This window comes from Haliotis rubra, unplaced genomic scaffold (genome assembly GCF_003918875.1).
Source record: "Haliotis rubra isolate DU_JTF1 unplaced genomic scaffold, ASM391887v1 Scf347, whole genome shotgun sequence".
NCBI classification, from domain to species: domain Eukaryota; kingdom Metazoa; phylum Mollusca; class Gastropoda; order Lepetellida; family Haliotidae; genus Haliotis; species Haliotis rubra.
The window spans coordinates 181,586-194,962 of record NW_025767021.1 but is presented as its reverse complement, the minus strand read 5'-3'; the positions used below and the strand labels follow the sequence as shown (position 1 = coordinate 194,962).

The 13,377-nt window shown below is 40.8% G+C and overlaps 1 protein-coding gene across 1 annotated transcript in view; it reads left to right on the top strand.

Annotated features, from left to right (window-relative positions):
• The window catches only part of LOC124284894 (synaptojanin-1-like), a gene marked incomplete at its 3' end in the record, with an annotated part of 31,713 nt that overhangs the window by 17,738 nt on the left and 598 nt on the right, over positions 1-13,377 (top strand). The window contains 7 exon segments of the mRNA XM_046721024.1: positions 667-741; positions 4,263-4,274; positions 8,033-8,191; positions 8,726-8,879; positions 11,830-11,908; positions 12,417-12,620; positions 12,920-13,170. Of these exon segments, the coding sequence (XP_046576980.1) occupies positions 667-741; positions 4,263-4,274; positions 8,033-8,191; positions 8,726-8,879; positions 11,830-11,908; positions 12,417-12,620; positions 12,920-13,170 (934 nt within the window).

The window sequence follows — 13,377 nt, the reverse complement described above, 5'->3', positions numbered from 1 at the left end:
TTATCTTCACTTCCGATTGATCACGGGAGGGAGGGGGTTTATCTCAGCTGTTTACATTAGCGAGGTTTCGCATTGTAATTGTAATGTGTTCGACCCTGACCCTGGCTCATGCCCCCACCTGATTGGCTATGGTGGACACGTGACCAGGTAAGTGAGCTTTTTTCTGCTATTTTTAGCTTGGGAAATTCCACTTCTTGTCGGGGTTGTTTTATGCGGACAGAATGCCACTCCTTAGATCCGTCTTTAGGAGTCTGTCTTATGCTTATAAGTACCCCAAGGAGGAATATATGAAAAAGAATCGAACTAACCTGTAGAGGTTTCAGATTCTTTGAATATATTCCTCCTTGGGGTACGCCCGCCCACCTCCCCACATTCTGTCTGATTTCGTTCAGCATGGAAAGTGAGGTACGAGGTTATAGTCTAGAGTTACCTGCTCTTGGCTGTAGGGGCCCGTAGGGCCCTGTAGGGGTGGTCTCACAAGACAAAAACGTAGTTTTTGTTTTGTAAATATTTTATTCAAATATTGTTACAATTGTCGTAGGGATTTTAAATGGACATTTAAATGCTTATAAGTACCCCAAGGAGGAATATATTCAAAGAATCTGAAACCTCTACAGGTTAGTTTGGTTCATGGCACGCCAGTGTGCTTTGTGTGTGCTCATCTAGCCAAGAGGCCAATCTCAGGTCAATGAACGGAACGCTGACTATGTGGAGATTACGCGCAAGATGATGTTCCCAATGGTAAGTGTTCTCCTTTGTCCTTTAATAAGGGGTGGGGTGGGGTTGGGTGGTGGGGAAGAGGACTGGGGATAATCTTGAAGTGCCTTGGATTTGGTTTTATGTGCCACTTATACTACTTATAACAGGGACTGTACATCTCGTGTATACTTTATCATGGAATTATGTTGCTTGTTAAAAAGTGTGATTGTTGCAAAACTCTGAGTGTGGGATAACTGAGAAAATCAAAGCAGGTTATTAGTTATAACCAACTAGAAGACTGAGAACCCAAGCTCCATGGCTGGAGTTTAAAGTTCTCTTCTTGACTTTTTAAAAGTATATGGTGTCTTGAGACATGTTAATCAGATATTTGTTTACATTGGATGATTAATACAGACATGCTTTTGTAAAAATTTCATTTTTTAATCCAAATGATAGCAATCCATAATAAATGGCCCAACAATCACTGACTGCCCCCATCAAGCTCTGTCTTCTCACAACAGGACAAGGCTTGAGGAACACGAGTTCTCTGTGGCTGCTGTGTTAGCTATGAAATCATCACATATCATTAGTGAGAGGTTGACAGATCTGATTACTCTGGCTAAGACTAATATATTGGATATACATTCCTAATATGAAGCATGTACACATTGAATATGATTACCAACCTTCAATTATTATACCAGTGTTTCACTGCGGTTTATTAAACTTATTAAAGGTTTAGCCATATATCTCCTGTACAATGATGGGATACCACTGTAGGCTGCATCTTCTATATTCTCTCTAATTATGGTATGTGTGTACATTTTTATATACACACAAATTCTGACAGTTATGACAATGTATTGATGTTTCTTGTGGCCTCAGGTTCAGAACTGTTGACCAAAGATAGCTATTTATGAAGAAATTTTAAGTTATCACTTCACCGGATCCCAGCACAGATGTTGTGTCTCATCACAATCAGTGTGAACTTATTGCATGAGTTTTGTCAGTCTGTCAGGCCCCTCAAAAGTACCCATCATCGACTCTAATCGGGAAAGTGTAACCCTAAACCATTTGTCTCCAGTTGCATCTTTGTTCTGATCACCGTCCCCGGTACGCCACTACTGTAAATGTGTTGTGCTTCAGGACCAATAAACCGGAGTTGGCCATGTTAAAATAGGTTTTTACTCATATACTACAAATTACCATCTGAAAGAAAATCTTTCACAGAATGGTAATAAAACAACCTACCGGTACCTGCCACATTTTGGTAGAGAATAAGCTTTCTATCACAATTCTCACAAATGACCATGTCTGCAGAACATGTTCTGTATATGTCCACTATTGAATTTAAAATACGCCCTCCACAGCAATATTAGTCTGAAAACAGATTTGATGCCAAAGTTGTTTTCTTTGTTCATTAGCCCCCAGCGGTGGGGTAGGGGTCGCCTAGTGGTTAAAGCGTTCGCTCGTCATCGAAAGCCTGGGTTCTATTCCCCACATGAGTACAATGCGTGAAGCCCATTTCTGGTGTCCCCCGCCATGATATTGCCTGAATATGTATTGCTAAAAGTGGCGTAAAACTAAACTCACTCATTCACTCATTAGAACCCCTTGATAAAATGGTACATGTACATTGTAATAAATTGAAAATGGCTTCTGTGGCATAGATCTGTAAAATGGATTGACTTTTATTGTAAAGTACACTTACTTAATACTTGAATCAAACCCTTCTTTATCAACTGAAATGTTAGTTGAAACGTATAAATATGTATTTAAAATGGTTTTCTTTGTCTTGAGTATGTACATTATCGCAATATCACAATGAATACGAAAATGGGATGAAAATAAAGAGACATAACATAAAACTAAGAGAACTATATAATACATGGTCCTAGAAAACACTGAAATCTGTAGTGGAGCCATTATCTCTATAAACATGTAACCATCAACCTTTGACCTCATCAGTTCCAGGTGTCAGATATCCCTAATCTACTTCCTGATCCACAGGGTTAGGTAATCAGTCAGTGTGTACATTTATGGAAATAAATTTTATTTTAATTCAAGTATTCTAACAATACAGATGTATTTAGAAAATTGTGTCTAAATACGTCTTCACTGACAGCACAGTGGAAGTTTACGAGACCCTAAATATTTCATAATAATGTATGTGCAGTGTCAGGGGAGTGTTCAAATGTTGTCGCATATTACACGTGTTAGATGGGGATGGGAAACAGTTTACCTGGATAGGCTGCTTTTCTGGAAAGTTTTCTATTTCAGTGAAGTTAATCTATTCTGCTACTGTTGACATGATTTGTGATATTTTGATAAAAGATATTGTAGCTATTGTACAAATATCCTACAGTTCTCAACATGTGTATGTATCGCAAAGAACATCTAAAGTGATCTTGGAAACTCAATTCCTGTTGTACTACAGGATAATGGACTGTGAAGGGTTAACAAGCAGACACAATTGCTTGGTAGCCCAAGTGATATCCCACCAACCCTATATAAACATGGCACACGGAGAACTGTCTGATGTAGATACATTGCCATTTTGCTAGATATGAGTTCTTACAAAAGTTACATATTGACATTTTAACATGAGATATGATGATATCCCAAGAAAACCTAAACATATAACAAGGAAACATACATAATATTTTTAAAAGTCTTGTGAGAAATATCTGTAGAGTGTCCTTAAAGGTTTCAAGGATGAAACAGACATCAATGGTTCAAAATACACAATTTGAAGTTGCTTTGTTTATAAGATTTGATTTCATGTTACCATTTCCTGATTCTCAAAAGTCATGCACAAACAATTAAGGGTACTTGACATTTTGTAAATTTAGTATTGCTGGAAATATTTTATAAATTATTTCACTCTCTGCAAAAATTGATTTTGAGTGGCCAAGCAACTGATTTATATTACAGAGGACACATGGGCATTTTTGCTTTTATCAGTGAATCTTGGTGTGACATATTTGTATCATCACACCTGGCAGATTCTAATGTGTGGGTGAAACTGGCATCACATAATATAAAAAGGTTTGTTGTTAAAAAGAAAAATCAACAATACCAGCAAATTAGTACTGGTATAAAGCAGTGAATTATATTTTCACATGGGGAAGTGGGGTGGGGGTATACACAATAAAATAACAGATTTAGGTCATGTAGAAAAATAGTTATTAGTTGTTCAGGAAACTCAAGGAAAGGGTATCACTTTCATGATTAGGAGTTTTGTGCAATCCAACCACTAAAGCAAAATAGAGGTGATTACTGTTAGCTGATAAGAATCTAAAAAATGATCAAAAGCCCTTACAAAAAACTATTTACAAACATGAGTGTTGATAACCAGGGACACAGGCACTAGTCAGTGAAAACCTAGAGGGACTAGATATCGGCCCCCTGTTGTTAAGTTACATCTGCTCTGTAATGAGTGGTGATGTAGATGAATATAGCTGATGGTGTCTGGCTCAGGTTGTACCTGCTGAGTGTATAAACATATTATGCCATGCCTCCAGCCACTGTGCCCAACTATATGTGTATGTTTCTCTCTACAGGATATGTGTATGGTATGTATATCCACAGCATGTGTAGAGTGCATGCATCTTATGTACATTGACCCTCCTAGCAGGCTAGTTCAGTCTTGTCTCGTACCATGTGTTCAGTAACCAGGCCTTGTAATGCTTTCACTGTGGAAGGTATGTTTGAGTGTGTAGACTGAGGAGTGTGTCACTGTGTTCAACCTGTATATCAGATGCTGGCTGTGGTTTTTGACTTAGCTGGAAGATGCTGTGTTGGCAGAGGCTGAAAAGTCAGTGAATGGTTCCGAAGTTGGTTATCTTTCTCTTGATTTTTCAGTGTAATATATACCTCCATTCTAAGTAGGTCATCTCCTGCTCCCATTTGTTGCCATGGTTTCGTTTGGGAGGAGATGATACCATCTGTAACTTTTCACATTTTCTTTGTCAGGTGGGTGTAATTTGAGTGTACAACTACTTTTTAGCTGTTATGATTATGAAATCATTCAGTGCAAACCTATGTCAGTCAATGCAGGGTATTGTCATAATAGAATGTACATATTTTACACTGGATGATAGAAGATTGTTAACTACATGTAATGCTAATGTATGGGCTGTGACTATGTACCGAGTGCACTACACATCAGCCTTGGTTATAGTTGTATTAGCCAGCCATGTACAACTGCCATACTAGGTGTTATATGTATACTTGTGGCGGTTGGTTTTTGAAACATGGTAATCACTGGAACATAGTTTAAACATCTTGGTGAAGTGTTTTACATGGTGACGTAGCATGTGATTGTGGTCAGGTTGGTTGTATGTGCTGGAGAGTGTCAGAAGTCTTGTGTTGTTGCTCCAACAATGTCACGACTAACATGCATGCTTCTAATCTCAATGTCCAAATCAAAATTCACAAATGGTGACTAATGCAAGCTCTAACCCGTTCCTTGTACAACGTTTACATCATTTCCTCACAGAGCAGCAAGCCCCTTGAGCTTGACACCAGGACATGTGTGCCTGGAGCCCCTCACATGTCTTGTATAATTAACTACAGCACCAGATGCTCATCAAGGTGATGCAGAGGTCAGATGACTGGCAGGAATGTCCAGTATCTAGGTCCACCATGCTTGCATTAATATAAAATGTTGTCTTCCTGATGATTTTAATGTTCTGTTAGGGTGTTGAATGATTTGCTTCTAGAAATCTGATCTTTTTTATTAGTTTCAAGTATTGTTTTCCAGTCTTTGCATGGATTTACTATTTCTACAGTTGTGATGTATGTTTTATCTCTTTGTAGGATATCTGTCCTATAAAAAGCCTGGACATTGTCAGATTATGTTAGACCTGCCCTACTGGCTGGAGAATGGAACAGTCACACAGTCCTTATGACAAAATATGTGTATTTGTGTCAGCAGAAAGCTGTTTTCTATCAGTTTTTCATGTCATGTTTTCATTCACTTTTGTACATGTATTTGTTAACAAATTAATTACACCATGGTTACATGACGGACACCATGGTTACGCCATGGACACCACATTGACTTGGTGGACATTATGGTTTCTTGACATACATCATGATGGGCACCACTGTTACACAACAGACACTACATCACAGACACTATGGTTACATGACAGGCATCATGGTTACATGTCGGGCATCATGGTTACACGACAGGCATCACGGTTACATGACAGGCATCATGGTTACACGACAGGCATCATGGTTACATGACAGGCATCATGGTTACATGACAAGCATCATGGTTACACGACAGGCATCATGGTTACATGTCGGGCATCATGGTTACATGACAGGCATCTTGGTTACATGACAGGCATCATGGTTACATGACAGGCATCATGGTTACACGATGGGCATCATGGATACATGACAGGCATCAAGGTTACATGACAGGCATCATGGTTACATGACAGACATCATGGTTACATGACAGGCATCATGGTTACATGACAGGCATCATGGTTACACGATGGGCATCATGGATACATGACAGGCATCATGGTTACATGACAGGCATCATGGTTACATGACAGGCATCATGGTTACATGACAGCCATTATGGTTACATGACAGGCATCATGGTTACATGACAGCCATCATGGTTACATGACAGCCATCATGGTTACATGACAGCCATCATGGTTACATGACAGACATCATGGTTACATGACAGACATCATGGTTACATGACAGGCATCATGGTTACATGACAGGCATCATGGTTACATGACAGACATCATGGTTACATGACAGCCATCATGGTTACATGACAGCCATTATGGTTACATGACAGACATCATGGTTACATGACAGACATCATGGTTACATGACGGTTATGACGTTACATCATGGACGTTTCATCATGGTTACATGACAGACATCATGGTTACATGACAGACATCATGGTTACACGATGGGCATTATGGTAACATGACAGGCATCATGGTTACATGACAGGCATCATGGTTACATGACAGACATCATGGTTACATGACAGACATCATGGTTACATGACAGACATCATGGTTACACGATGGGCATTATGGTAACATGACAGGCATCATGGTTACATGACAGACATCATGGTTACACGATGGGCATTATGGTAACATGACAGCCATCATGGTTACATGACAGGCATCATGGTTACATGACAGACATCATGGTTACATGACAGGCATCAAGGTTACATGACAGGCATCATGGTTAGATGACAGCCATCATGGTTACATGACAGGCAGCATGGTTACATGACAGGTAATATGGTTACATGACAGCCATCATGGTTACACGACAGGCATCATCGTTCCACGACAGGCATCATGGTTACATGACAGGCATCACAGATACATGACAGGCAGTATGGTTACACGACAGACAGACATCATGGTTACACGACAGGCATCATGGTTACATGACAGGCATCACAGATACATGACAGGCAGTATGGTTACACGACAGACAAACATCATGGTTACACGACAGGCATCATGGTTACATGACAGGCATCATGGTTACGTGACAGGCAGTATGGTTACACGACAGACAGACATCACGGTTACATGACAGGCATTGTGTTTCATGACAGACACCATGTCTAAAGGTTGGGGATTATGGTTACACAACAGACGTTGTGGATAGATGTTGGATGATGTGGTTGCATGATGGAAGTAATGCATATTGCATCCTTCTGTATATATGTTGTAAGTTGATAGAAAACTTACTGTTAATGTATCAGATGACCTCTTTTGGCCATACACTCTGTATCTAGGGGGTATGAAAACACAGGCCTCAGAGGTGAAGGTGACCAGTATTTGACAAACTATAGATGCCTTCATGTGAGTAAAATATTAGAATTCATTGCAAGAACAAGCTTAACAACTACTTCAGGAAAAGGTTAAAATTTAATGGCTTGGTGAGTTTGATAACCTGAGTTGGTGTATTTCTTGCTCCCTTCTGTGTATGTTTTACTGATGGAAAACCAAAATCTGTACCAAATATTAAACCACATGGAAAAACTTGAATGTTTTGAGATAATAGTAACAGTAGTTATTGAATCATTTAGAGGCTGTGTTCTGACAACTGCCATTCACGGCAACAACATTATTATATAGTTACAGCTTATCACTCTCCTTCCATACCTACTTTATTGAAACAAGTCTGTATTGCAGACCAGATTACACGTGTGTTAGGTTCAGGATCACTGTGTATGGAAGGGCTCGACTATATATGTCTGGTGTAAGACTAGTGTGTTTTGCGAATGGTGTAAGATTAGTGTGTATTGCAGGGCCGGACTATCTCTAGTCACGACTACGTGTTCTGGTGCGGAGACTTCAACTACCGCATCGACATGGACATAGAGCAGGTGAAGGACCTCGTCCGCAGTGAGAACTGGGCAGCCCTGCAGCACTATGACCAACTTAATGTACAACGGGCGGAGGGCAAGGTAAGTTTTCAGTGAGTTCAGGGGCAGTATGGTAGAATAGTGTTTAAAGTGTCTGCTCATCCCCAAGATGAGCACAGTTTGAGAAGCCTGTTCCTGATGTCCCCAGCAATGATATTATAAGAATATTGCTAAAATGGTGTAAAACCCACTAAAGTCAAACAACAAAAGGTTTTTATACATGCCTTGGAAAGAAAATTCATTTGAAACAAGTCTAATGTGTACCTATCATGAATTAAATTCTTTTGCTTGTAGTTTCATGGGTCGGTGGGGTAGCCTAGTGGTTAAAGCGTTGGCTCGTCACGCCGAGGACCCGGGTTCGAATCCCCACATGGGTACAATGTGTGAAGCCCATATCTGGTGTCCCCCTCCGTGATGTTGCTGGAATATTGCTAAAAGCGGCATAAAACCAAAACTCAGTCAGTCAGTTGTAGTTTCATGGAAACACTTGCATTCCAATTGCTCTCATTGGAATTGCCAGGACTGATGTTTAGATTGGTCAAGAATGATGTGTCTGTATGTGTACTTGTTGTGTAGGGGTTTGCTGGATTCAGTGAGGGGAAGACCAATTTCGCACCTACCTACAAGTATGATCTGTTCAGTGATGACTACGACACCAGTGAGAAGTCTCGCACACCAGCATGGACAGACCGGGTGCTCTGGAGGCGTAAACACCTCCTACCAAGAGAGCGTGAGTGTAGATGTACAGCTTCAGATGTCTTAGTGTAGATGTACAGCTTCAGATGTCTTCGTGTAGATGTACAACTTCAGATGTCTTAGTGTAGATGTACAGCTTAAAATGTCTTAGTGTAGATGTACAGCTTCAGATGTCTTAGTGTAGATGTTCAACTTCTGATATCTTAGTGTAGATGTACAGCTTCAGATGTCTTAGTGTAGATGTACAGCTTCAGATGTCTTAGTGTAGATGTACAGCTTCAGATGTCTTAGTGTAGAGATTCAGCTTCAGATGTCTTAGTGTAGATGTACAGCTTCTGATATCTTAGTGTAGATGTTCAGCTTCTGATATCTTAGTGTAGATGTACAGCTTCAGATGTCTTAGTGTAGATGTACAGCTCCAGTTGTCTTAGTGTAGATGTACAGCTTCAGATGTCTTAGTGTAGATGTACAGCTTCAGATGTCTTAGTGTAGATGTACAGCTTCAGATGTCTTAATGTAGATGTACAGCTTCAGATGTCTTCGTGTAGATGTACAGCTTCAGATGTCTTAGTGTAGATGTACAGCTTCAGATGTCTTAGTGTAGATGTTCAGCTTCAGATGTCTTACGTGTAGATGTACAGCTTCAGATGTCTTCGTGTAGATGTACAGCTTCAGATGTCTTAGTGTAGATGTACAGCTTCAGATGTCTTAGTGTAGATGTACAGCTTCAGATGTCTCAGTGTAGTTGTGTAGCTTCAGATGTCTTAGTGTAGATGTACAGCTTCAGATGTCTTAGTGTAGATGTACAGCTTCAGATGTCTTAGTGTAGATGTTCAGCTTCAGATGTCTTAGTGTAGATGTACAGCTTCAGATGTCTTAGTGTAGATGTACAGCTTCAGATGTCTTAGTGTAGATGTACAGCTTCAGATGTCTTAGTGTAGAGATTCAGCTTCAGATGTCTTAGTGTAGATGTACAGCTTCAGATGTCTTAGTGTAGATGTACAGCTTCAGATGTCTTCGTGTAGATGTACAGCTTCAGATGTCTCAGTGTAGATGTACAGCTTCAGATGTCTCAGTGTAGTTGTGTAGCTTCAGATGTCTTAGTGTAGATGTACAGCTTCAGATGTCTTAGTGTAGATGTACAGCTTCAGATGTCTTAGTGTAGATGTTCAGCTTCAGATGTCTTAGTGTAGATGTACAGCTTCAGATGTCTTAGTGTAGATGTACAGCTTCAGATGTCTTAGTGTAGATGTACAGCTTCAGATGTCTTAGTGTAGAGATTCAGCTTCAGATGTCTTAGTGTAGATGTACAGCTTCAGATGTCTTAGTGTAGATGTACAGCTTCAGATGTCTTAGCGTAGATGTACAGCTTCAGATGTCTTAGTGTAGATGTACAGCTTCAGATGTCTTAGTGAAGATGTACAGCTTCAGATGTCTTAGTGTAGATGTTCAGCCATCTAAGAGAGTAGACATATAGCTGGAGATGTCACTGTGTGGATGGTAAAACTGCAGGGGTGTGTGAGGGTGTACGTGGTAAAACTGCAGGTGTGTGTGAGGGTGTACATGGTAAAACTGCAGGTGTGTGTGTGTGAGGGTGTACATGGTAAAACTGCAGGTGTGTGTGAGGGTATACATGCTAAAATTGCAGATGTGTGTGAGGGTGTAGATGGTAAAACTGCAGGTGTGTGTGTGTGTGAGGGTGTACATGGTAAAACTGCATGTATGTGTGTGAGGGTGTACATGGTGAAACTGCAGGGGTGTGTGAGGGTGTAGTTGGTAAAACTGCAGGTATGTGTGAGGTTGTACATGGTAAAACTGCATGTATGTGTGTGAGTGTGTACATGGTAGAACTGCAGGTGTGTGAGGGTGTAGTTGGTAAAACTGCATGTATGTGTGTGAGGGTGTACATGGTAAAACTGCATGTATGTGTGTGAAGGTGTACATGGTAAAACTGCATGTATGTGTATGAGGGTGTACATGGAAAAACTGCAGGTGTGTGTGAGGGTGTACATGGTAAAACTGCAGGTGTGTGTGAGAATCTACATGCTAAAATTGCAGGTGTGTGTGAGGGTGTAGATGGTAAAACTGCAGGTGGGTGTGAGAGTCTACATGCTAAAACTGCAGGTGTGTGTGAGGGTGTAGATACTGAAACTGGAGGTGTGTGTGAAGGTGTACATGGTAAAACTGCAGGTGTGTGAGAGTCTCAATGCTAAAACTGCAGGTGTGTGTGAGGGTGTAGATGGTAAAACTGCAGGTGTGTGTGAGAGTGTAGGTGGTAAAACTGCAGGTGTGTGTGAAGTTGTACATGGTAAAACCTCAAGGTGTGTGTGAGGGTGTACATTGTAAAGCTGCAGGTGTGTGTGAGGGTGTACATGGTGATATTGCAGGTGTGTGATTGTGAATGGTAAAACTGCAGGTGTGTGTGAGGGTGTACATGGTAAAACTGCAGGTGTGTGTGAGGGTGCACATGGTAAAACTGCAGGTGTGTGTGAGGGTGTACATGGTGATATTGCAGGTGTGCATGTGTGGATGGTAAAACTATAGGTGTGTGTGAGGGTGTACATCATAAAGCTGCAGGTGTGTGAGGGTGTACATGGTGATATTGCAGGTGTGTTTGTGAATGGTAAAACTGCAGGTGTGTGTGAGGGTGTACATGGTAAAACTGCAGGTGTGTGTGAGGGTGCACATGGTGATATTGCAGGTGTGTGTGTGTGTGTGTGTGGATGGTAAAACTGCAGGTATGTGAGGGTGTACATGGTAAAACTGCAGGTGTGTGAGTGTGTAGATGCTTAAACTAAAATTATTGACATGCACATGTGACTAAGTGTTACAAGCTTTACAGAAAACAATAATAGAAAAAATAACACATGGTGAATTATCCTATCTGCTTACATCAATCCAATATTATTAAGCCTAATATTTTGGTTCCAAATAATCTATTTTATTTGAACACCATAAGGTTATAACATGGTTTTCTGCTACAGAGGAGGAAGATGACCCGAGCTGGAGTGAGGGGAAGTTGATATTGTATGATCGGGCGGAGTTGAAGACATCAGATCACAGGTAACAGCTACACATTGATTGTCTCAGACCCAGAACCACACTTGTTTCTCTTCCACCGGCCCTTTCTGTAATGCACAAACCCAAAATGAAACAAGTCTACATTTGACTCATGTTTAGGGTTATCACAAGGGCACATTTTTAATTTACATGGAGATGTTTTCAGAGGCTAAGCATTTCTTCAGCAATCATTGTTTCCTTTATGTGGACAGCTTACTGGGCTGAAGGTTTTCTTCATGTCTATTTGTTTTATTAAAGTTGACACCAACTACCATATATTGCTTCCCTCTTTAAACCCCTCTTAATTTTAGGTACAAAAAACTAACTTGCCATATATGGGATGATATACAGGAGCTGAAATGAAACAAACCGTAGTGATGATACTACTCTCTGGTGCTGTTTTAGTGCTATTTTTAGCTTCTTGAATGACATTTCTGAGTTATCCATGGACTACACACAAGTATTACCCAATGTCCATAGAGACAGGTGCTATCTCTGCTCTCTGATTCAGGCCTGTGCTGGCCCTCCTGGACATTGACGTGCTGGCAGTTGACGAGGCTTGCAAGGAGAAGGTGATGCACGAAGTTGTTGCTCAACAGGGACCACCAGATGGCACTGTCATCGTGTCTCTGGCATCGGGGGCAGAGTTTGATGATGAGATTATAGACCAAGTGGTCAGCACCTTCACTGAGATTGGAGACGTCACAGTCGTCAGGTGGGTTTGTGAAACAACATCAATATTGCTGAGTGTGGACTCACTCACTCACTCATGAACAAGACTCATCACTCATGCAGACATTGTTTACAATATTCTTTCTTGAACAGTAATCCAGCCACCAGCAGATTGTGGTCAATGTTGAACTAAGATGAACTAAAATGAAAAAAATGTATCATATCGTTAGGTGTCATTTTGTACTTTTCCTTGTATAAGTTTACAATGTACAATACGTCAGCAGAATGGATGTATCTCATTACCAGTTGTGTAACAGGAATATTTGGTGTCCATTCACACAGGTTTGTGGGCAGTGACATGTGGATCATCTACAAGAGTGGGGACGCTGCCCTTGAGGCCCAGGCTCTGGACCAGCACCAGGTCAATGGAGAGACCATTCGAGTGAGATTGTGCACTCCGGACTGGCGTGATGTCATTGAAAAGGAGCTGAAGATGTGTGCACTCAACACGACAGCTCTCTACAATCAGTTCTCCAACAGTCTGCTGGGAGATGATTTCAGCATGCCTGCCATGGACTATGTCATGGATGATGGTGGGTACCAAGTCAACCCTCATAGCTGATTCAAAATATGTCTAAGCCTCTAGGATGAAGAATGTTGTTGTAGTCTTTCTTACTTTGAAAGGGTGTCCATGAAATGCTTGATTAGCTTGAACCTGGAGCTGATGCCATTTCCTTTAATGGCAGCAACCATGGCTTTGTATGAGGGAGTTATCCTCCTACTGTTAACTGATGTGATGA